The 25,918-nt window shown below is 39.2% G+C and overlaps 1 protein-coding gene and 1 long non-coding RNA gene across 5 annotated transcripts in view; one reads left to right on the top strand and one right to left on the bottom strand.

Moving 5' to 3' along the window:
- znf609b (zinc finger protein 609b) overlaps positions 1–25,918 on the bottom strand; it is a 108,865-nt gene that overhangs the window by 5,654 nt on the left and 77,293 nt on the right. For all 4 annotated transcript variants that reach the window (XM_087259421.1, XM_087259423.1, XM_087259422.1 and 1 more), the window contains 3 exon segments: positions 18,289–18,514; positions 2,972–3,059; positions 20–2,330 (listed from right to left, as the gene is read on the bottom strand). In XM_087259421.1, coding sequence (XP_087115547.1) covers positions 20–2,330; positions 2,972–3,059; positions 18,289–18,514 — 2,625 coding nt within the window.
- On the top strand, positions 1,229–10,706 carry LOC147843257 (uncharacterized). Its single transcript, XR_015496433.1, has 3 exons — positions 1,229–2,527; positions 2,909–8,972; positions 9,106–10,706. It is a non-coding gene; the product is annotated as an uncharacterized LOC147843257 (long non-coding RNA).

Here is a 25,918-nt window from a genome sequence, read left to right as displayed (position 1 = left end):
AATCAAATATTTGCCTCACCTGTCTATACCACATGGCTTGCTCCATACCCAGCCTGGCAGACTCCACACTTGCCTTTGAGTCATCCTTTCCATGATGGCCAGCTTCACTGAGCTTCATTTTAAGCCCCTCGGCCTGCTGTGGCTGCAGCTTGGTCTCCTCCCCTTTAGGGATGATGACTGACTTGGCAGCTTCAGAGGAAGTGTCTCTCTGTTTGCCAGGGGCCTGTGGCTTTCCTAGGTCTGAAAGGCTGGGGGCTTTTGTTAGGCCTGGAGGAACAGGCCCCTTCTGTTTCCAGTCCTCCTTTAGAGAGGATTCCCTGTCCTTTAAACCTGAATCTGGCTTCTTTTCAGCAGACCTATGCTGCTCAGCCATAAGTCTCTGCCTTTCCTCATACTGCTGCCTGTAGGTTGGATTAGTGTTCATGAGGTGGTTATGATAAACCTGGTCAGGGTATCCATATTGGGGAACGTAGTACTGGTTGTAGTAAAGTGGCTGCATGTACATATTGGATCGTTGCTGAATGACAGAGGCTTGCTGCTGTTGGTGCGGCTGACTTGAGGCAACCTCAGCTTTGCGCTCATCCTGCATGTCCACTTTCACCTTCTCCTCCACCAATTCTTGCTCCTCTTCCTTCTTTAGTTTCACAGCTTGCCCATCCGGTAGAGGTCCACCTGCAGTGGCACCACCGGGGCTAGGGTGAGAGTAACTGGGAGAGTAGTAGTTGTCATAGCCAGGATAATATGAAGATTCCTTAGAGGATGCCTGAGAGGGAAAGAGTGCTTTCTTGGCACCGTCCCTGCTTGACTGATCTTCTGTCTTGACTTTGACTCCTTCTACCTTGCCTTCACCATCCTCTCCGGCATCAGATATGTCAGAGTATGCAGGGCTGTTTGTTTTCACAGAGGAGCTATCAGCCCCATTCTGGGTGACAACATGCAGGGGAGTGAGAGGCTGTCCACTGCTATCCACACGACTGGCTACCCCAATAGATGGACTGGGAGCATTATCTGTGAAACTGTATATTTTATCTGCCTCTGCTTTCATGCTAGCAAGGCGGCTTTGATGAGGGTCTGAGGAGCCATTGAGATGACCCTCACTCCTGTTTCCTGGGTCAGAGGACTCAGAGTATGGACTTTTCCCCTCTTCAGTTTTCCCACTTTTCCCTGGGAGCTTAGGACTGTCTGCATCCTTGGCCAAATCTTTCTTTTTCTTGTCCTTTTTCTTTTTATCCTTGGAGCTGCTCAAAGCTGGATTAATTGGCGATGAGTCCCCTGGTGCACCTAACTTTGACTGTATGCCTTTCAGTTGGGGACTCTTGGGTATGCCTTGCAGCATATTGGCCATAACAGGAGGGTGGTTGGGGCTTCCACCACTGAATGATGTTGGCTGTAGAGAGTACATCTGCTGAGAAGGGATTGATGGAGCCATGTTCCTGGAGGATTTCATGTTCTTCTGGGACATCTTCTCAGACTTCACATTGCTGTTTGGCTTTTTGGACTTTCTGTCCTCCATTCCATCATTGCTAGCCTCATCCGCAGTGACACAAGGTCCGTCCTCACAAACTTCCATGGATGTGCTGCAAACGTCTGCTTCAGTGTCACCATTCTTTTTCTTTGACTTGGAGCCAAACTTTCCAGGAGAAGGAGATGGACTTTGAGCATCAAATCCTCTTCCTTTAGGTGTGACAGATCTTGCTGGGGAAAGAGAGCCTTTCTGCGTAATCGAAGCTCCATTGCAACTTCCTGGCTCAGGGTGGAGAGAAGATTCTTCCCCATATTCACTGTCTCCATCCATGTCCAACTTAACATCGTCATCATTATGAGCACGAGCTTGATGATACTTCAGCCCATTGATGTGCTTGTACTTCTTGTTACAGTTAGGATGTGGGCAATCAATCAGTACTGGTGAGGGACAGGTACGGTCTAAAGGAGGAGGAAGGGACTCCGTTTTGATGATGGGAATTGGGAGTGCAGAGGAGGTCATTCCACCATTTGAATTTGTGCGCATACGTTTGTTGCCTTTAGAATCCTCTGAGCTGGAGTTGGGCTCCATGTCTGATGCAGGCTTGCTTTTGCGCTTACTGGCTGAGGATGGACTGGCTTTTATGTCTTCTGTGTTGCTATTGGGGGGAGTTCTGCGCTCAGAGGAGTTTTGGCTTCCACGCCGACCCTTGCTATTGGAACTTGCTCTTGTCTTGCTGTTGTTGCTGCCCTTGTTATCAGACGAGTTGCTGTTCTCGTTGACTGGGGTGTTGCTATTGGGTCGCATTCTTTTACCTCGGCCACGTCCATTTCTCATTTCTAGGTCACTTGTGGGAGATTCACAAAACCTTAATGGAAAATAAGGAAGATAAATGTAATTTGTGTAAATATATTAGACTGTAATATGTAAAGAACATTTTTAGTTAGTCTAAACTGTGAAATAACTAACAGTAAGTGCAGATTTGTTACTAATATCGGAAACTACTAACTACAAAGCCAATACAGAACTACTAACATTTTAACATTTAATTCCACTAATACAGGGGTGGCCAACCCTGTTCCTGGAGAGCCACCTTCCTGCAGATTTCAGTTGCAACCCATATCAAACACACCTGCCTGTAATTATCACGAGGTGTTCAGGTCCTAATTAATTGGTTCAGGTGTGTTTGATATGGGTAGCAACTGAAATCTGCAGGAAGGTAGATCTCCAGGAACAGGATTGGCCACCCCTGCACTAATACATTATTGTGAATAATATAAGGTCACTAATCAACAACAAATAAATAAATCTGAATATTCTAATTATAAATCAATTCATTCTAGACTTATCACCTGATGGTGTCTCTTTTTAATTCTGTACCTCGTGTGTAACGGTTATGTTGAGATGCACCTGGTTTACTGCTATTCCAGAGGGAGTATGAGAGAGTGGTGTGGGAGGAAAGGAGGAATACTGACAATCAGAAACAAGAACTCAAAACATTTTACATACCTTGGAGGAGCCCAGTCATGACGGGTACAATCCAACAGTGTTCCGACATATGTTTTGTTCCGCCAAGTAACATTGACTACCAGCATTCCTTTAAAAGAATAAAAACAAAAAGGACCCTTAATAATAATTTGGGTTTATCTCTATTTTGTTTAGAGGTTTCATTCAAAGTTACACTATATAGTTATGACAACCTTTGCTGATTGGGAGCACATTAATTTGTCTGCACATCCATTTCATTCCTAGCAGAAGTCACAATTTCCATTTACACAGTTAATATGGAGGTTCTCTAAGGCCAGCACTCTCAAAGAATTGCTGCTATTTTTATGGTGTACTTCATGATTGCACCAGCTAAAAGCTGTAAGAAGCAGAGTGTGTCGTTTCTGGGAGGAAAATTGTTTGATGGTGTCCTCCATCTGACTTTGCAGTGCTGTGAGCCGCCTCTGCAAATGGTTTTGCAATTGTGTGAAAACAGCTGAAGCAAATGAAAATGCTTGTGTCTGGCAGTGATTCATAGGCTTTGCTACAGAATCTTGGACAGGTAAGTGCTGGATGTTTCTAAGATTTTTCACTACCACAATAGCAAGCAAAATCCATATTACATTACAAATGTATGACCTTAACCGCTCAGGAGAGACTGCATAATGTTGTGTAACCTTGACATAGCTTCAGTCAGACTTTCATATAACCATCTAAATGTTTATGTAAACATAAAAAATTCAATATTTGGTAAAACATTGCTTTTTAATGTTTTTATTTACTGACAAAAAAAGCCTTTGTCAGTTTTCCACCAAGCCAAACTTCACCGAGTGGGCATTTGAATGCGAGAGCTGAAATCATGACTGTTCCTTTGAAAAATGTCAATGGAGGTCAGTTGAAGAGCACATTAGTGGGGCCCCTTCCTATTTCACTTGCAGTCATTAGTGGTCCTCTGGCCACCTGTCTGAACCCAGGCTAAATGAGGCTAAATGGCCAGCATTTCACCTTCATTGCCCTTCCGAAGTCAGAGTGGAGCAAACAGAAGCTTAGCATGTGCACTGCTGCACTCTTACACCCCATTAAAACCTGCTACATTGGACTTTGAATGCTACACTAAAGGCTTCCACCCTGCTTGATTTTCAGCACTTTTAGCTTGACAGGCAGGAAAACCAGCTTGAACCAGTAAAGACGATCTAAGGGCTCACACAAAATGTGATTTTCCATTACAATGCACTACTTTTGCATTGATCCAATGGAATTATGTATATGCTGTGTTAAGTTAAAACAACTTCAACTGTTAAACAGTGTCAATTCCAATGCAGTGGACTAATCAGACGAACTCAGAGGGGAAGTGTTGCAAGTAAGTAAGTAGTAAGTATTGTGTATTTATATAGTGCATTTAATGTCTATGGCCATACATCCAAAGCACTTCACAAGCATTAGGGTGGTCTCTTCACACCACAGTGATAGAGCCAATTCGGTGGATGGGGATGATTGGGATGGCATGATGAGTAAGAGCCGATAGAGGGAATTTGGCCAGGACATCGGGGTTACACCTCTACTCTTTACAACAGGTGCCATGGATTTTTTTTTTATGACCACAGAGAGTCAAGATTACAGCTTAACGTCTCATCCGAAAGACAGCTCTCACTGACAGTATGGTGTCCCCTTCACTTTACTGAAGCATTAGGACTCACACAGGTTGTGCAACACCTGCTGTCCTCACTAACACCATTTCCAACAGCAACCTAGTTTTCCCATGTGGTCTACCATCCGGGTACTGATCAGGCTCAGCCCTGCTTAGTATCTTGTGCTGCAGGGTGATGTGGCTGTGTCAAGTTTCTGTTAACAGTTGCTAAGTTGCTGATACCTTTTTGGAGTACTCCGCACTTTTTATTAAAACCATTCCTGAGTGTTGCTTCTTGTGTTTTTATATGCAAAGATCATGTTCTGTGTAAATAGTCCCTAAAGGCTGATTTATACTTCTGTGTCAAACGCACACGTATGCTACAGCGTTGACGCATAGCCCTATGCTGTGGCCGTCGGCGTTGCTGACGTGCGCCTCTCAAACAATGTAACTACACGTTGCAACGGCGCGTAGTGCAAGCTCTGTGATTGGTCGGCTTGGTATCGCTGATGAGTCTGGGCGAGACCGAGAGCCATGCGAATGGCGCAACCCCGATGGAGTGATTGTTTACAAGTGTGGAGTCCTGTGAAAGAGCTCCGGATGGAAAGTTTTGTTTTGTGTTTACCTCATAGTTAAAGTTCACGTCCGCCGGTTCCTGCCTCAAAATGAGTGAGTTTGAGCCACTTGTACATTCAGGAAGTGTTCAGGAAAAGCAAAACACCAGCGAAAAAACTCGACACAGAGAAACATTTACACCTCACTGCCAACTAGCGTTTTGGAAGTGTTAATGCAGACCAACAGAGAAAGCTCGCTGAAGTATAAATCCACAGCTACGCACGTTGCATGTGCCATGGGTTACAGCGGACACTTGACGCAGAAGTATAAACCAGCCTTAAGCAATTAACGATTAAAAAACTAAATTAGCAAAACTAACATGGTTCACAATGAAACATATTTTTGGTCCAGTGATAAATCCTTTCTCTCTTGATTTGATGATGGAAATTACACCAGAAAAAGAAACATTAACACAACCTCAAGGAAGGAATTCATGGATTCTTTAAAAGAACAAGAATCTAAAAACTCTGAAAGGCAGGCTTGACTGATTTTTACATTAAACGCAAACACTTCATTGACCTCGTGGTGGAATCCAGGACGAGCCAAGTTCACAAATGAAAACAGAAACGGTAATGACACAATCAACTATGTTTTACTTAAACAGGTAATTCTGGCAATAAAATCACACATTGATCCAACAGCTTGTTGAAGTGGCCCTGGAAAGAGGGTTGAATCAGGATACTGGCATATGAGCCTTGCTGTCTGGCATGGTTGTGTTTGCTGGCACCGAGCCTTTCATAGTCTGTGGGCGAGGGCTTTCTGGGCTCTACTTCAAGAGCAATAAACTTTCAGAAGATTTAGGGCTGACATTTGGAGGCATCAGCATGCATGGCTTGTGAGAGTGGATGCCACACCAACACGACCCTGGTTCGCTTCCAGCGTCCTGCAGAGGGGATTTGTGTCAGAGTGATGCCTAGAAATATTGCTCCAATCTGCCTCTGACTGTTTCATCATGAACCGAGAGCTGTCTGCCCTTAACCTCCTGCCATTCTGGGATTCACGCATTGGGCTGAAACATGAGCAAGTCAATATGTCTGTCCGCAAATAAAAGGTTGCAGCACACGAGATAAGATTTCCACACTGGGCTTTGGCTGAAATAATGCACGGCACTGTTTATTCGAGGAAGTCAGGAGAGGACATTGCGACTCAGCAACAACTTGATCTGCAGTAAGTCATGGAAGATGGATGATCGTTTTAAAGCCTAGCGAGCTTCCTTGGCAACATTTGTTGTTTTACTAGTTGTGCTCCTGACACAAATGCCACTCTAAATAATGCTCTCCTACGGGATACCTTATTTTTGGCTTAAATCTAAGGTATGCATCCTTAGTGGATGTGACAAGTCATGCAATGCAGTGTCAGTAAGACAATGTATTGAATGCCAAGATGACACAGAGGCATATTGAGGAATGTTAATTATGTATTCTACTAGTTTATAAGAAACAATGATTAAAAAAATGCTAATGAAAATTATATATCACTAAAACATCAGAGAACTTGTGCTATAAAGACTCTTTTCAGAATCCTGACTCTTTAATTTAGTAACTTACTAAAGTCAAACCAGAAACAGCATAAAAAGAAACACTCACAGATATATGAATGGAACACAAATGTACTTATTCACAGTGGAGATTTCCTTCTTTCATAAAAAAACATTTTCCAAAGCATTGCTTTAGCCTTTTGGTTTGCATTAATAGTCCTACAGGAAACATTATTTAACAATCATTTAAAAAACTAATATAAAAGTTCCAGTAGGTGATTGTCTTTAGAAACCGTTTTTGTTGTGCTGATTGAAAGTTTCTTCACATTCCAATAGTACTAATTAAAGTAAATGAGTTTATATGTATTTTTACTTTGGGTAAGGCATAAGACTAAAAAATGTTCATCCAATTAAAATTTGTCGGGCCGACAATTCTCATAATTCTGATAAGTAGCCCAAACTGTCTGTCGACAAATGTACATTTGTGCATCTGCGCACACCATTCATGCAGATCAACTGTTTGCACGTGCGCCATATTCATGTGTACACAAGAGAGTGACAGCAGTAAAATCAAATGCTGAATCAAAACTTTTTAAAATCCTGAATCAGTATTGGAGTTATGTTTGCACGCTGGAGGAAGGATGACACCAGGGCTGAAGTATTTCTGTTAGACAGATAATGTCATGTTTTAAAACTATTTTAGTCAGGCAAAGCTGATGTAGGTTGTGTTGTTTACGAATGGGTTACATGCACAGAAGTGTTGTTCAGCCACTGCAATCTTCCGATAGATTGATGTGAATATTTCAGTTTCATAAGGGACCTTTTACAGAATCGATAATGTAGATTTTTATTTAGTTTAAAAACAAAACATAAGAATGCTATTCCACCTAGCCTGCTTTATTGAGGTGAAGTTGGTTTTATATTCTTATCACATTGGTTCATTTTTGAACAATCACAACCTGTGATGCGCTCCCTATATTGTTTATCATGCTACTCTGAATATTCAGCCTCAAATAGCATGCAAGCATAGCTTAGTAATAAGTGTTATTCCTGCCGCCAACAAATAAGCAAACAGTAGTCGCTTTAGGACAATGCGCATGAGAGACTGAGACCAGCAATTCTGGCATGCATGAAATATTGCACATTAGTTTTGTTTGCTACACAACTGAAAACGTGCTAGATATAATACAGTTTTTCATTCAGAATTGTAAAATTATAAAGTACTACAAAGATAACTGGCAAATGACATGATCTATTGAGTTGTCTAGTTGTTATCTTTAATGTGCGCATTCGGGATTTCAGGAGGTGTGACTTTGGACGGCAGGGAGGGACTGTTTTCAAAGCTATTATGCTAACGATTAGCATTTTGGCAATCACCTATAGCACCTGTAAATTAGCTATGCCAGAAAATGAAAAGGAAAACACGCAAATGACTACAATTCCATTTCTTCCTTATAATAAAAAAATTAAACATTCATATCAATATGTTGATAACTAAAATAAGTTCAGAAATAACTAAATTAATTAAGAAAACTGTTGACCCTGTTCACATGCTAATTGGTATCTCTGCGTTACAAGTCACAGAAATCGAATTATTAGCCTTAATCTGAATAAGACAATAAATGATTATCTAAATGATTCCGGTGTTTTCATGATTTGCTTTTTAAATGTTCCTTTCATGATCTCGTTTTACATGTTAGATCACATAATTTGATTAACTTAATTGCGTCACCATGCTATCCACGTTTCCTCCAGAGTTTCATCTAATTTCGGGTGTTTCATTATTAATTTGTCGACTTTAACTGCAGTTTGGCATTTTCACTTCCATTCAGGTCATTTTCATGCATGCCCACATGACAAACGAGTTATTGGATGCGAGTATGAACTGCTGGAAGAGTGTAGTTTTAATGGAATTTAGCCACGCATGACGTATGGGGGAAAAAAAACTCGGCATTGCATTATGCAGGTGTCTGTGGTCCTTTACTGACTCAGTAGGTACAGAAAATAGTGTTAACCAGCCGTGTGTCTATAGACTATGCTGTCGCAATATGCGGCGAAAATCTTTGCAGTGCACTTCAATAATACAACTAAAATCGGCATACTCCACATGTCTCAATTCAATTTTTGTTTGGTTTGATTATGACTTTAATCGTATAAAGGCCATCAAAAAATGACTGTTTACATGGTAGACTCTTAATCTATTGTGTTAATCGTATTAAAATCGGATTATTGGGGTTCATGCAAACATGCTCACTGTGTTTACATTAATTTAGTATTTCATATATGTTGGTTTTCACCTAGGAAAAGTCTAAACGGATCGTATATTATCCTCTCAAGATGTCACATTTTGATTTTAGATTGAACCAGTTCTACTTCTGCTGAACAAGATGAGAACACCTTGTTATACTTCTTTGGTGCAAGAAATATTCATGTTTGCAGTACTTTTTCTCTTCCCTTGACAGAATATTTGGTCTATCTGGATTTGCTTAAATCAGCAGTAAGTACGTGTTCCTGTCACATATCATATATGCGCTCTTCAATAAACTGGCAGTAAGCAGGTTAATGTGTTTACATGCAGAATGAAATCAGTGTAAAGGGCAAAAATCTAACTGAGATGAATGACAATCAATTTATGCATGAGACATTTGAGACGTTACTCTGATGAAGGAAAGCAGGTTAATGCATTTATATGACCCAAGTGCAATGTCAGCCTATTAGTAATAATGGGATTAAGAATGTGCACCCAAAAGCACTAATTTATTGCTCAAGCAGTTCTACAGGCAACATAACAATTTTCTTACAATCATTTGTTAAAACGGGTGTAAAATAAACTACATCCTAGATGTAAGGGTGCTCAATCCAGGTTTTATACAACATTCATGTCAAAAACAAACTAAAAACAGTTACAAGAAAAACAGAAATTGATGTTTTGCTAAATCTTAATTATGGGCGGGAAATTCATAGGATTTTACAGTTTCAAAGTTGAATGAATCAAGTCTGTATTAAAGGAATTTTAAAACTAAAACCAAAGTAAAATCACTTATACAGATTTAAAACAGTAGAATTTAAACACATAGCTGAATTGCATGCAGAGAAGCTACTTGGCCATCTTAGTTAACCGGCATTATTTGACCTGATATTCTGACTTTAAACTTTAAAACCCATAAATATGAACTTCCCATAACTGGAACTAACCAACAGTAGGTGTGGGAATCTTTTGACACTTCAAGTCAATTCAATTCTAAAATGTTTCCTAAACTACAATTTTTCCTATTTCGTTGACTGTGAAAATACATCTTTGCAACTTTGTATGTTAACCAGAATTTATACTGTTGTTTGAGATTGCAATTCAATAATTGGTATAAAAGTACTGGCATCTTAAAAAAACAACAACTGTATTTTATTAACTGAGTTATTCAAGTTCAAAGCTATAAGCTCAGAATGTAACACTGAAATGCCAGATAACAAAGAGAAATTATATTAAAAAAAATTCTTATTCCAAAAAGAAACCATTACTTTTTTTAGTTTGTTTATTGACCTTATTCTTTGTGTACGAGTGGGCCGAAGCTCGGGATTTCCAGTCTCATTTACTTCTATTCATTTTTAGATATTCAAAACAGCTTGTTAGTCTGCTTGATGTTGCAAAATGATATTTTCTCATTATATTATTCTGCTTTATCTGTAAAGTCACAGACACGCTTGTTTGTAAAGCAATTAGTTTGACCGTTTTCTTCCGTTTACTATTCCTAATCATTTTTCCCATAGGCAACTGAATCGGAAGTTTTAATACCATCGATAGCCTTTTACAAAAATGTTTTCAAAGCAGAAATGTTCATATAAAAATGGTATCAAAATTTCTGTTAGAATTGCTTTTAGTTCAGAACCACCAAGCTTTAACAATGCTTCCTTCATTGTAACACTTTCCTTAATTCTTGCTGCCTTCAATTTTTAAGTTGAATGAAATAAACTTTTCTGGTCATCTCAACTTACATCAAACTGACTTAAAATAATAATAAACTTTCTATAACTTTGTATGACTCAAAACTTTGTCTTGCCTTTTTCATTCAAGTTTTTACTGTGTGCATTTGAACAAGAACAAGTCGCGAGTTACAAACAATTCTGCTTTATTCAATGTCTACGCATCAAGTTATTCGTCATGTTATGCACTCTGTTGTGATTCTATAGCCAGTTGCATAATAGTCGAGAAGCACTGCATCTATGACGAATCGAGGTTTTGCTCTGTGGTGCAGCAGGTATTTGAAAGCAGACACCGCTTATGAAGCGCAGTACCGGGCCACTGTTTAAAATTTCTTTAGTTTGTCCATTTTTGTCCTAATTAAGCGAATTCTGCAGCATTATGAAGGTCTTGCATAATTGTGCATGTCAACGCTTATCACAATCTAATTTGAATGCAGATTCAATTCAAAACATTTGCGAATCAACTCAGAATTGCTAAAGAAAGATTTATGATCAACTGATATTTTTTCCCTCACACACCGAGCCTCGATTTTGGTTGTCTAAGACAAATTTGGAAAATCCTAAAAGATTCCTGTAATACTAGGCTGAAATCTGTGGTCTTTGATTGTTTTTTTGACATGTTCAACAACAGCAGCGAAATTACCATTGCGATTTTTCGTCCAATTAAGTTCTGGCAGTGTCAGAAGATTGTAGGCGCTTTCCTACAGTGTGACTTCAACTACAATGAGCGTCAAACCAAGAACCAATGGGGATGTCGAATCTGATGATGCAATCAGTGCGACAACGTCGAACCAGTGCTGGAAATGTCAAAACATTTATTGAAAAATTACTGTTGCAGATTTTTATGTTTGCCCTGAGGTATCATTTCAGAACGCTACTAAATATGCGAAAGATGGATGAAGTCAAACTCCAGGTGAGTTTTCTTGGGTGTCAGTTGTTTTGGTGCTTTCAGATTGACATTATTACAACTGAGATCTTACAGTGTGATATGGGAATCCTGTCTATACAGTCTGACAAGCTACAATCTCTCAGCTACAATTACTCAGTCTCAGCTAGACTTAACAGAGATCCACCACCTCTAGGAGGTCTTTCCGTAGCTTTTAACAAACCTCCGAAGCCTTCATGATAGTGTGTTTGATTAGACTTTGATCTCAACCCTGCCGATCACCCCGGCGTTAAAGATTCAGAACCAAAATAAACATTGGCACACTGACAGTGTTAGGACATAGGAAGTCATCCTTATGAGAAGTGTGGGCGGACTGTCTGCGGTGTCTCAAAGAGAGTGCAGCACAGCGGAAAAACATCTCAAAGTGTTTGAGAGATGTGTTCTCTGCCACGGGATCTTGCTGCTCTACTCTCCTCCCACACAAAGTGTCACCATGATCCAGATCTGCCCAACACCACCATGAGAAAAAATAACACATCAAAAAGCAGAGATGTACACCAGTGGAACCAGCTCTCGCATCCCAAACAGAAGGAGGGAGCGTGTGTTTAACACCTGCACATCAATGGCTCCCTCTCTCAAGTGAACGAGCAGATGATTGGAGCCTTGTGTTTGGGACCAGTCCTACTAGCTGATGTTGTGGAAGCATGGCACCAGTTGGTCAGGGCTGTGAATGGCCTCACAAACGGTCTTGGTTTTCTCTCCCACTTGACCCTTCAACTGCGTTCTCTCTCTCCATGTCAGAAACACACACACACACACACACACACACACACACATAATAGTGGCCACAGAGGAACAGGGTGAATCAGACACAGTATGCCCATGGCAAGAGGAATAGAAAACACTTAGACAGCCAATGCGCATTGAATGTTGATGAGGCAGCCCTTTATGCGGCAGCACTGGGAGGATGGCAGCAGGCAGAGAGTGGGCGGCACACACTCCAATGCCTACCCATAGCCTAGATATGCTCTTATTTAGAGATTTGAAAAAGATTTTTTGACAATCAAAACTAGGGGTGGAACAGTTCTCAACAAAAATAATTAAAAAAATTAAACCGTCCTGTCCTCTTCCCACGGTTTGGTGCGCACTGTGATCCATGGTCCAAAATATCCATTATTAATATTGGTTTCATCAGAAAAACAACTGCAACAAATGAAAAAAAGTTCCGCCTTTGTACCCTTCCGATTATCTTTTACAGGCACTGAACGTGAAGAACTGGCCAAGCACTTCTTACTATGGTAATCTGTTGCTGACATCAAGCTTTCTCACATGTCGGTTTGTTGAGTTTCTGATGCCCCATTCACACTAGCAGTGACACTAGCTGCCTGTTGCTCTGGGTGTAAATGCAGGTCTGTGTAGATCTACAGCAGGGGGAATACAGCTCTACTGGTGCTCTTATTGGCTGTCGCTCAAGAAAGTCGCTCTTCATTTGCATAAAGTTGAAGAATTCTCAACTTTGTCGTGTCGCCTGATCATCAACAGTCGCTGTTGCTCACTCTCCATTGAAATAAACGGACACTTGTCATTTTGTCGCTGTGAGTTACTTGTAATAAGAATGAGGCTTTATTAGTTCAGCATGGCAAGTAAAGACCGATTTATACTTCTGGATTGAGTGTACACAGATTGTCTGAAACAACCTTCGTCGCATAATGAGAGTGTTTAACAAGTGTTGAGTCCCATGCAGGAGCTACAGATGGAAACTTTTGTTTTGGGTTTACCTTATGATTAAAGTTGTTGCATTTGAGCAAGTTCCTGCCACTGAATGAGCGAATTTTAGCTACTTGTACATTAAGGTAGCGTTCCGAAAAATCAAAACACCCGCAAAGAAACTGGACACCGCCAACTAGCGTTTCAGAAGTGTTATTGCAGAGCAACAAAAACAGCACGCAGAAGTATAAATGCACAGCTACACAAAGCAGGTGCTGTGGTTTTTTAGCGATCACTCGACGCAAAAAGTATAAATCAGCTCTTATACTTCTGTGTCGAGTGCACATGGTTGATCCAGCACAGCCGTTGCATGGTCACATACCCTTCGACGTGGCTGACGAAACGTAATGCAAGCTCAGTGATTGGTTGGCTTGGCATTGACAAGTGTGGGCAGAGCTGAGAAGCATGCACAAGGAGCAAAACCGTTGGCACAAGTGTTGAACAAGTCTCGAGTCCTGTAAAGGAGCTCCAGATGAAGACTTTTGCTTTGCGTTTACTTTATAATTTAAGTTGTTGTTTGCCAGCCGATTCCCGCCTCTGAATGAGCGAGTTTACTTACTTATACATTAGGGTAGAGTTTAGAAAAAACTCGACACAGATAAACATAAAAACCTTTGGCCAGTTAGCGTTTTGGAAGTGTTATTGCAAAGCAACACGCAGATGTGTAAATGCACGGCTATATGCAAGGCAGGCGCCATGGGTCATGCTGATGCCTTGATAAAGAAGAATAAACAACTTTTATACTACTGCATAGAGTGCACACATTTGATCCAGCACAGCCTTCGTGTGGTCACATATCCTTCGATGTGGCTGTAATGCAAGCTCAGTAATTGGTTGGATTGGTAGCGTTGAATAGTGTGAGTGGAGCTGAGAAGCATGGACAAAAAGCAAGTGTCGAGTCCTGTGGAGGAGCTCCAGATTTACTTTATGATTAAAGCTAAATGTGAAAGTTTGAGCTACTTGTGCCATAAGGTAGCATTAAAAACACTTGCAAAGAAACTCAACAAATTCAATACTCAATAAAAACCCGCTATCAGCTAGCCTTTCATACAGGCAGAGCAACACAAGCAAAACACAGAAGTATAAATGCTTGACTACGCGCTATGTATGCGCTGTGAGTAACACCGATCACTCGATGCAGAAGTATAAATAAGCCTTAACCCAAATACTATAAAACCGTGAGTAGTTTGAACTAGAGCTGCACAATTAATCGTTAAAAGATCGCGATCTCGATTCGACTCCCTAGACGAACTTAATTCTGCATTTCTACGATTCTGTCAATCATATTTTCAAGTTCAGGAGAGAAAAAAAGGTGGGCGCACGAGTCTTTTCATTGTTTCACATACGTTGCTCAGTGACATTGACACCTCCAAATGATGTTGAGTAAGTCACATACTGTATTTACAAGGTATAATTCACCTAAAAATGTCATTTTTGTCTTCATATAATGATGTTTTCGCGGCCGGGAAATCACACGTGACGTGAGCTGCTGACGGCGAGCCAAAAAGGCACGCGCGCGCACGTGTACTTTAGGGAACAGAACCTGCATATGTTGTGAGTAACAGGTAATACAGTTGTAAATAATATTCAGTTAGTGGAACAGCATGATCGTTTGGGAGCCGTGCAGGAAGTATGAACAGCAGTCAAAATTAAACCGAAAGTGTGCACATCATTTAAATGATCAAATCGCATTTTAGAGTTATGATTACGATAAGCATTTGATATGTTTTTTCTTTCATAGCGAACCCACAGTTGTGCATGAAAATAAATGTTTACAGTATCAGTATAACTACTCTAGCCTATATATTGTTGAATATAATCTGATAATGGCAAATGTCTGATTTTACCAGTGAATAAAATTGTCTAATATGACAGATTGCAAGCATATATCTCAAACATAATAATTCAACATCAGAATTATTATAAGTAGAATAGAATTATTTATAGAAACCAGTAGACCTACACATTATTATCGATGTTGTGCCATATGTTTGTGTTTACCATACCTTTATTTTACATCTACAGAATCGTGATCTTTATTTTAAGCAAATAAATTGCGATTCTCATTTTAGCCAGAATCGTGCAGCTCTAGTTTGAACCATTGCACTCCTGATCAAGACTGGGGCTAGTAGAGAGCAGTGCACACGATGCTTCTGCAGTGGGCTATGAATAGTTGAGAAATAAATAAATAAATTTAAACAACAGAATCTGGACAAATCTAATGAAAATACATTAATTGGCAAGTATAAGCCACTATGCGTGGTGGGTCTGAAATCATTAGGAAGCAGGTGTTTTCAACTATGATATATAGATAGAGGTGCTTTATTGATCCCTGGGGGCATTCAGGAAGAGAGTATGTAAAATAGGGCAGGAACAAACGATTATTTTGATATGCGTGTACCATGAGGATTACTCCTATAATTACTCTTGAAATCTAACCGAATGAGAGGGCTTTACAAGCTTATTTATGTAAGGCAATTATTTGATGTTTTACAAATAAAAATCTACCAATTAAATTGCAATCACTTCAAGAAATCTGTGCCTTTGCTTCTCTGTTATTTTTAAAGGTGTTTATTCTAGTTTTTTTGTATACAGTTTATGTATAGGGGAAAACTAACTCTAAAATGTCGTTATGATTGATTTTAGCTTATGCCTGCTGTGTAAGTGGTACTGGAACGTGAGTCAGTTGCACATGGAAGCTATTTTGTTGATTTAATGGGAATATATATTGTGCTGTCAGAAATGCTTACCATGAAGGCTGAAAATAAAAAGACATTTAAGCATCTATTTTTGTGAATGACACCTTGACTTATGAGTCAACAGTTTCAGCTTTTGCTACTCTTAATTGGCTTCTTCACAGCTTTCTTTTTAAAATGAACTGACAAGCTCATATGCATAAAAAATAAATAATTAAACTGAGCATGGAAAAAAAGGTGTTACATGATTCTATAAATATCTGGCCTAATGCAACTGAACATAAGCAGTTTCATAATTAAAATGAATGTATTTTTAATAATGTTTTGATCTGAAGAAGTTACATTTTTGTATGCATACAAAATAACAGTATCTTGTTTTTGTCATTTTGTGTTGAGAAATAGGTACTGCGTTCTGCAGTTCACTGTGAGGAAGGACTTATTTCCCCAGGGCAATTTAGTAATCAGATTTTTTTGTGTGTAAACTAAATATCTAAACTGCTAATTGTTTCAAAAAGTAAATTATTTTTAGTTAAGTCTGCAAAATAGTTGGAAAATAACACAAAAATTGTTATTGATTTTCCATATTTTCTGTAACCAATCATCTAAATGTTTCCATTGTTCAAATTGTGGTAGAATTGTCAAGTTATATTAATGGATAAGTCTGAAGCACACCGTAAATTAATTCTGTCAATTCATACAGAGATAGTAGTGTACGCAACTGTTTCTACAGATACATGCACAGGTATCGGTTCGATACTCGTTATCGGCCGATACTCTAAGCACAAGTATCAGAATCAGTATCAGGAAGGGAAAAAGGGTATCAGAACAACCCTAGTTTTAAGTATGCTTAGCCATAGTATGCTCCTGTGACATTAGCGCACTAGTTTAAAGACATCAGTACAAAATAATAACCAGTTATGATCTCTTATGATCTCTTGTGTTTTTGTATTGTTTTGCTTTACAGTAAGCTCTGAGGAAGACCTTTTTTCAAGGTAATTTAGTAATCAGATTTTTGTTGGTGTAAACTAGATATCCAATCTGCAAATCAATTCAAAAAGTAAATAATTTTTAATAGTTAAATAATTAAATTATCAGTCAAGTCAGCAAAAATTGTCTGAATATAACACAAAAATCGTTATATATTTTTCTGATTTTCTGTATCCAATCATTTCATTGTTTCCATTGTTCAAATTGTGGTTTGAATTTATGTCATGTTAAATTAATGGATACGTCTGAAGCACACCATCAATTAATTCTATCAGTTTATAGAGGGCTAGTAGTGTACACAACTGTTTCTACAGATACACACTCGGCTGATACCTTGAGCTCAGGTATCGGTATTGGGAAGGGAAAAAAAAGGTAACAACTCTAGTTTTAAGTATGCTTTCCCATAGTATGCTACATAGCTCACCAGATAAATGACGTCAGTATGTAATAAACAGTTACGATCTCTTACTGAACCAAAGTATTTGTGTTTTTGCTCTACAGTAAGCCCTGAGGAAGAACTTATTTCCCCATGGCAGTTTAGTAATCCGACTTTTTAGTGTAAACTACATATCTTAACTGCAAATTATTTCAAAAAGTAAATAATTTTGAGCCAAGTCTGCAAAATAGTTAGAACATACCACAACAATCAGCATAGCTTTTCCAGATTTTCTGTAACCAATGATTTAAATGTCTCCATTGTTCAAATTATGACATAATTTATGTTGTTTTATTAATGAGCAAGTCTAAAGCACACCATCAAATATTTATGTCAATTTATAACGGGCTAGTAGTGTATACAACTGTTTTCACAGATAAACACTCAGGTCTCGGTTTGGTACTTGGTATCGGTCGATACCTTGAGCTCAGGTATATGTATCGGGAATAGAAAAAGGGTATTATTACAACCCTAGCTTTATTTATGCTTTGCCAAAATATGATGCTGCAACGTAGTGCAGCAGATATATGATGTCAGTACGTAATAACCACAGATGCACTAATAATCTACAGATACACAGTCAAATATGGGTCAGGTATTAGCCGATACCTTGAGTTTAGGTATCGTAATTGGTATCGGGAAGGAATCAAAGGGTATTGGAACAACCCTAGTTTTAAGTTTTCTTCGCCATAGTATACTACTGCGGCATAGCACACCAGATAAATGACAGTATGTAACATTCAGTTATGATCTCTCACTGAACCAAAGAATCAATCAATTTTGACACCCCTACTTGCTATTAGGAGTCTCACTTTGTCAAAAGATCAATCACAACTTGGCTAATCAACACTTGATATAATCAGTTTTCTTACCGTCTTCAGTTTCTTGCCACACGATGCCCTCCAGGTTGACGCTGGTGCCTGGTTCACAGGGTCCCAGGCACTCTGGTTCTGTGGACAGGGCCACATCAGAAGTATTAACCGCCACTGAGCGTGTGCGCACCATAAGCTGCTCACACGGAGATGCAATGTCACTGTTCCCCATAGAGGCAAGGAGGTGAAGCGGAGGAGGAGCTGGGGTGGAGACCGGAGACTCCATCTGAAACCACAAGAGAGACAAAACAAGGAAGATGAGTGCTGGTGCATTAAGACAGGAAATGAATGACACCTGGAGAAAAGCTGCACATGGCCTTGAGCTAGACTGTGTTTTATGAAGGTTGTTACAGAGAGAGGACCTGACCTGCACCCTGCTGGATGGCGGACCTCATTAAGAGCCGTAGATGCTTTGAGCTACTTAAGGCTCACTTCAGGGGGAACAGAGCCCACACAGCATGCTCACTGACACCACATCATCATCATCTCACCGGCTGAACACAGGCTCCTTTATTTCATTAAAGGGCTGGAGCTGAGGGTTCAGGCGCTCTAATTGACCCTACCTACAGTCTAGGACCAGGATAGACACCAGTCAGGTAAATGAGTAGCAGTAATTTAGTAAAGCCTGGGTTATACTATTGCGTCGAGTTATCGGTGTGACCCACGGTGCATGCCTTGCATGTTGCCGTGCATTTATACTTCTGCATGCTGTTTGTGTTGCTCTGCAATAACACATCCAAAATGCTAGATGGCAGTAAGGCCCCGTTTACACTAGTGCGTTTTAGTTTGAAAACGTATAAGTTTTGCTACGGTTACGCCATCCGTCTACACTACGCCGGAGTTCTCGAGCGCCGAAAACGGAGCTTTTTGAAAACGCTGGAGAGGCCGTTTTCATTCTAAAACGCTGCTGCTCCGTCTCAGTGTGGATGGGGAAAGACGGAGACATCTGAAAACGGAGGCGGGGCTGCAAACGTTCGCCTATCTGATTGGGGCTTTTCCTCAATATTAAGTAGCCCACACACAGTTCAGTCTCGCATCCTCTTCTTGTAAGTTAAGACTTCGCAAGTTTGATCAAGGCTGCAGTCTCCCCCTTCTCAGTTTGATATGGAAAACATACCGAGGACACGCGTAAATCTTCAAAGGGAACAGTGTACTTTATAACTTCATTCACATCACCTTGGCTACGTTGTTTCACTTTCTCAACAATAAAATGTAAACATGATTTAAGGAACTGCCTATTTTCTTTTTAATATTAGAAAACTTAACAGACAGCAGAAATGTTGAGGCATATATGAGCGTCATCTTCACTGTGTGGATATTTATAACAAAACGGAGCCGATAACAACTGCCTTCTTTCAATTTCAGTGACAATACGAAACGCACCCTCTCTTTTGCTGAATATCAGTTTTAATAATCGATAATTATAAAAGTATAACATACAATAAGTTTATACATTGTAAGAAATAAAGGCAAGCGATCAGTCAATGTACCTGGATTAATCATTAACTTATCTTTGCGCTTAACCAAAACATGTTACCCGTGAAGTAACTTAGTAGATTCCAATGACCAAAGTCAGGGAATTGGCCTATGTCGTTAGATAAAGACAACAACATGAATGAAATATCACGTTTAGCAAATATAGTGAGATTAGATCCAGCGGGAGATGCTTGATGAGCAGTCCGACAAGCAGAGCTCTCATCTGGGTAGAAATGCTGGAGCGCTTGCCCGAGAGTGTGTGTGTGGTCACGTGATGTGCGTTTTCAGCGTTTTGGTGTGGACGGAGAGCAGTTCAGAAACGCTGGGTAAAACGCGAGTGTGGACGCGGATCGTTTTCATTCTACAACGCCGTTTTAAAACTAAAACGCACTAGTGTAAACGGGGCCTAAGATTTTATATTTCTCGGTGTCAAGTTTCTTTGCTGGTGTTTTGTTTTTTCTGAACACTAACTTAATGTACAAATGGCTCAAACTAGCTCATTTTAGGGCAGGCGTCAGCGGACGTGCAACAACTTTAATCATAAGGTAAACACAAAACAAAAGTTTCCATATGTAGCTCCTTCACAAGACTTGACACTTGTAAAACTAGCTCCAACAGGTTCGTGCGGCTCTGTCCCACTCACACTCATCACGGCTACCAAGTCGACCAATCACAGAGCTTGCGCTATGCGTTGTTGTGACATGTAGTTAACTTTTTTTGTGAGGTGCATGTCAGCGACGGCTACAGCATGGGCTATACGACACGTGTAGGCTCTGCCGGACCATATGCATGCTTTTGATGCAGAAGTATAAATCAGTCTTAAGAATTAGCTACGTGTGATCCTGACAGACCCCAAAACAGACAAACATGGTTTGGAAAAGTCAAGAATTGTTTAAAAATCGCTAACATTTTCTGTTATATGGTCGTCATGGTAGAGAAGTTTAGTTTATTTAGTCCACGATTCAGGACACATTTTGAAGACAGATGCATCAACATCCAAGCATGTTACAGACCTGAACAGTGCAGTGTCTTATAGGCCTGTCACGATAGTCAAAATATTGACTTATTGCGTGATATGAAAATGAGGGCAGTTAATTTTGGAGGCGCGATATATTGTCTATTTTATATAATGAAATTAAGGATGATGATGATTAGGCTACATAATGTAAGTTGTCAACCGCACTGCATTCTGCTTTGTGTTGAAGGCAGGGCTTATGCAGCATCTCTACGCATGCTACGTGCGCGCACACACACAGACAGAGAGCGAGAGGGAATGGATAGTGGAGGTGAAGAAGGCAAGCCGCGAACCCATTGATTCGTGTTTTGACAGTAAGCTAGGATAAACAAGTCGCGATGGACTTTGTTTCAAAGTCACAGACTTCAGTTCCAGTGTGGGAACATTTTGGCTTTAAGCTGAATGAAAAAGGAGGCACAGTCCTCGCCATGGCTGTCGGGAACGCTGACACGTACCTCTCAAAAAAACGAACACATTGCAACAACTAACACATTGCACACGCATAGCACAAGCTCTGTGAGCCGAGCGAGCCCGATGCATTGAGGGTTTACAAGTGTGGAGTCCCGAGAAGGAGCTCCAGAGGGAAAGTTTTGTTTTGTGTTTACCTTAGAATTAAAGTTATTGCATGTTTGCCAATTCCAGCCTCAAAATGAGCCACTTGTACATCAAGGTAGTGTTCAGAAAAATACAAAACACCAGCGAAGAAATCACAGAGGAACATAAGCACCTACTGTCAGCTAGCGTTTCCTGAAGTGTTAGAAACAAAACTCACTCACAGACAGGTACCATTATTTAGCTAAAGAGATGCAGCCGTTAAACACCCTTGGAAAAAAAAGCATTTAAATAATATGCTGCAAAATTTAACAAACAGTCCTGTGTCAGAATCTGCCTGATTGTTTTAAGATATTTTTTTCATGCTTCAATTTCAAACGTCTAAATATTCTTAAAATTAAAACATCCTTTTAAACAGTGCACCTGAATTATTACACGATTATTTTGTAAAAATTTATTTTTTTATTAGTGATATAAGTTATAGAGTGGCAATAACATTGCTTATCGCAATTAATTTGGGTGCAATATATCGCCCAGCAAAAATAGATATTGTGACAGCCCTAGTGGCTTACTTTACATCCAAAGAAAAGGAAGTTATCCAAAGATGCCTTTCAAAATCTGTGTTTTTGAAACTAATAAAGAGAGCAGAAGTCAATGATTTAGCCTGACATGTTTACTGTTCCAAAATATTTTTTAAGAATAGTTTCTTAAAATAAAATGTATTCAATGGCGAAAAAGTCAGACATTTAAAAAAAAAAGAACATGTAACTACTGATCTAAAATAACACTGTAATATTTTTTATCGAAGGTCATAATACCATCAGAATCTTATACTGACCTACTCCTAATATAGATAGATTAGGGCAGGGGTGGCCAACCCTGTTCCTGGAGAGCCACCTTCTTGCAGATTTCAGTTGCAACCCATATCAAACACACCTGCCTGTAATTATCACGTAGTGTTCAGGTCCTAATTAATTGGTTCAGGTGTGTTTTATATGAGTAGCAACTGAAATCTGCAGGAAGGTGGCTCTACAGGAACAGGGTTGGACACCCCTGGCTTAGGGCATGTGTGCCACCACTGGCATGTGGAAGAGTAAACATTGGCACACAAATGAAAATGGAGATGGAATATTACATGATTGTAATTATATTGAGTGGTTTACTTTAGAAAAGCTGAAGACCTAAATAAACCTTGACTAAGCAACAACAGAGAAGCTTCTGTGACTACATTGAACTTGACGTGTTTCAAATTGAATTGTAAACTCCCAACAAGAGAAAGCATCCAAAAGAAATCAAGTCCAACTCACACTTACAACTAGGGTTACTCCAAATCTGATATTATTAGTATCATAAATACCAGCAAAATGAAATGAAAATGCTCTAGCAGTATGTTTGCTGTTAGGGATTGGGATATTTCAGACTAGACCAGCCAGCTTGTTTAAATATGGCTGCACAATTATTCATCAACACATTTCAGGTCATTTCAGGAGTATAAGTTGAGTGTAAAATGAACTTTACTGCTTCTCACCTTCTCACCAAAGGCTGTTGTTATAACTGTTGTCATAATGACATCTTTGCATTTAAAATGACATAACAAAGGAAATGACACTTCTTAACAATTGTCATAAGGATGCATAAAATCTCATTTACATTCATGGCATGTCTTGTCATAATTATAAAGGTTTCATAAAAAAGTCTCATGAACACCCCTTCAAGTAAAGAATTAGACATATTTGTTGCACTTTTAATGCAGTTAAAACTAGGGCTGTGCATTTAATTGAAATAGAATTGCAATCGCGATTTGAAATGTTGAGATTAGCTAATCATAAGAGGCTCCGTTATGAAATCTATAGTATTTAATTTCCCCCACACAGAGCAAATGTGTGTGACAATAGAGTGAGCACACTTTTGTTCTGCCCAATTAGAATTGCACAACCGAACATGATAAACACCCACAAAAAACAACAAACAAACAAACAGGAAAGTGCGGACAAGTGGGATGATGGCATCTGCCGCTTCAGAAGCTTTAATAGACAAATTCATATAAAAGAAAAACAGCACATCGGTAAAATGGGGATACTTTGGATTCAAAGTCACAGACACCAAGCAAAAACAAGTAATTTGTAAGAGCTGTCACAGAATTGTTGCCAGCACTAGGAAATACAACAACCGGCACCTAAAAAAGCATGTGTGATTGAGCTGAAGCTTAACCAAAGAATTGAATGGCAAATCAAATCGAAATCACAATATCTGTAAAAAACAAAACAAAAAAAAAACGCAATTACATTTTTTCCCCAAATCGCACAGCCCTAGTTAAAGCTAAAATGAACTAAAATGTAACATTTAAATACCTTTTTCAGATTTAAATTAGATTTATTAGATATTTATTAGATTAGATAAACTAGATTTTTGACTGCATTTGAAGATCGCTTTTAGTTTAGAATTTGGTTGTTTCATTAAGTCTGTATAAAACCATAAAATAAATCGATAAATTATTAAAGGTAAAATTTAGTAAATTTAATAGTATATTTAATTTAATTTAATTTAGTATATTTAATTTTTTTTAAATATACATTTATTTTTCTTTTACTTTTTTCGAAGAATCCTGAGAAAATGCATGAATTTCTAAAAAATGTTGTTTGAAAATCTTTATTAATATGAAACGCCAACACAATCTCACGGCAATCCGTAACTTTTTGATTTAGTGGCTAATTCGTACGAAGTCATACAATCTCATTCGAACAAATAGTAGGATTTGCTCATCCCCCAATGACACTTGGGTTTAGGCAGCCTGATCTCACGAGAAAATGTAAGTATTTTATGTTTTGCCAGTTTAGTGGCTAATTCGTACGAATTCGTACGAGTTTAGTCGTACGAAATGGTACGATTTTAAAAAGGAGGCGTGGCACCTGACCCCACCCCTAACCCCAACCGTCATTGGGGGATAAGCAAATCATACTAAATTGTACGAATTAGATCGTACGAATTCATACGAATTAGCCACTAAATGAAAAAGTTACGAATTGCCGTGAGATTGTGTTGGTTTAGGAGCAGGGTTGGGTGCCATGCCTCCTTTTTAAAATCGTACATTTTCATACGACTGAACATCGTACGAAATAGCCACTAAACTGACAAAACGTAAAATACTTACGTTTCCTCATGAGATCAGGCTGGAAATGCTCCTAATGTAAATCCTCATTTTAAATTATTGATGAAATTTCTGTTTACATTAATACATTTTAATCCATATTCAAAAAATAAGTTTTTTTAACTTATAATTTTTCACATCTGTACTCACATTACTACAGTGCTGGAGAGCATATTCAAAATACTTACAAACTCCGAACAGTAATGTATTTTCTAAAATTATAGTGCTATATATGAAATAGAATATAATGTAACACTTAATGAATGTGGGGTGAGATCACACTTGACGTTAAAAAACAAACAAACAAACAGTTCCAACTTCTAAATGCCATACCCTCGGGAGAAAGTCGATGTGAAAAATAGCAAAGCATGTTCGACTTGCGCCTAATGGCCTGTTATCACTTGTGATTGAGATGATAACAGGTTCAAAAGCTCCATGACTGTTTTTACCTCCTGCATGAAACATCACACCAGTGAGAGAAGCTCATGTCATCTCAACCGCCTGCTGATTTATGATTATGCGTGACTCGCCAGAGTGCTAGCTGGTGCGCTGACACAACAGACGAGCAAACATCCAGCTGTCAGCTCTCCCAGAAAACACACAGACTGCAGGACGTTCAAATACACTTACAGCCCTAATATCCAACGTACCTCATTCATCAAGCCATTACCTCACAAGATCTGAACGGACTCACATTTATTACTTTTAATAGTGACCAATAATGAGTGCATCGAGTGCATAACACATTCAAAATATTACTTGTTCAAATTATTATGTTCTGTCCACTTTAATTAGTTAAGCTAACTTAATCGATTTGTGTTGGTACAACTTAAAGAAATTGTGTGGAACCCTACATTTTTTTACAGTGGGTCTTAACACAGTGTCTTAACTTGCCGAACAATAAAATCTATGTTTTTCCATGTCTTGACATCACAAATCGATTAAGTTAACATTCAGCCTTAACACTGTGTCCTAACTAAATGCGCAAAAAAATAGTTTTTAAAAGAAGATTGTCCTAATCATCCATACTGGTGATCCACAAAATGTCTATTTTGAAAAGGCTTTCTATTTCTATGACGTCGCAACAGAGCACCAGCATAAACAACGACAATGATCACCCTCAAATACTGATAATGGACTTTATGCAGTGTCAAATGCTATCAATGGGAGTTCGAACACCATTTAATGTGACATTTATTACTAGGGGTGTCAAAATTAATTGTTTCTTTGGTTCATCGCGATGCAGACGCGGACAATTTGGTATCGGTTCAGTAATAATCATAACCGGTTATTATGTAGTGACGTCATTTATCTACTATGCGCTCTGTCGTGAGGGTGGTGAGCGCCGGTATTTACAACACTCAGCCAACTCAGGGCCGGTCCGTGGAATAGGCACCATAGGCAAATGCTAAGGGTGCTGTATATCCAGGGGGGTGCCA

Source organism: Danio rerio, chromosome 7 (genome assembly GCF_052040795.2).
Source record: "Danio rerio strain M-AB ecotype USA chromosome 7, GRCz13ab, whole genome shotgun sequence".
NCBI lineage: Eukaryota > Metazoa > Chordata > Actinopteri > Cypriniformes > Danionidae > Danio > Danio rerio.
This window is presented reverse-complemented; position numbering and strand designations above follow the sequence as displayed.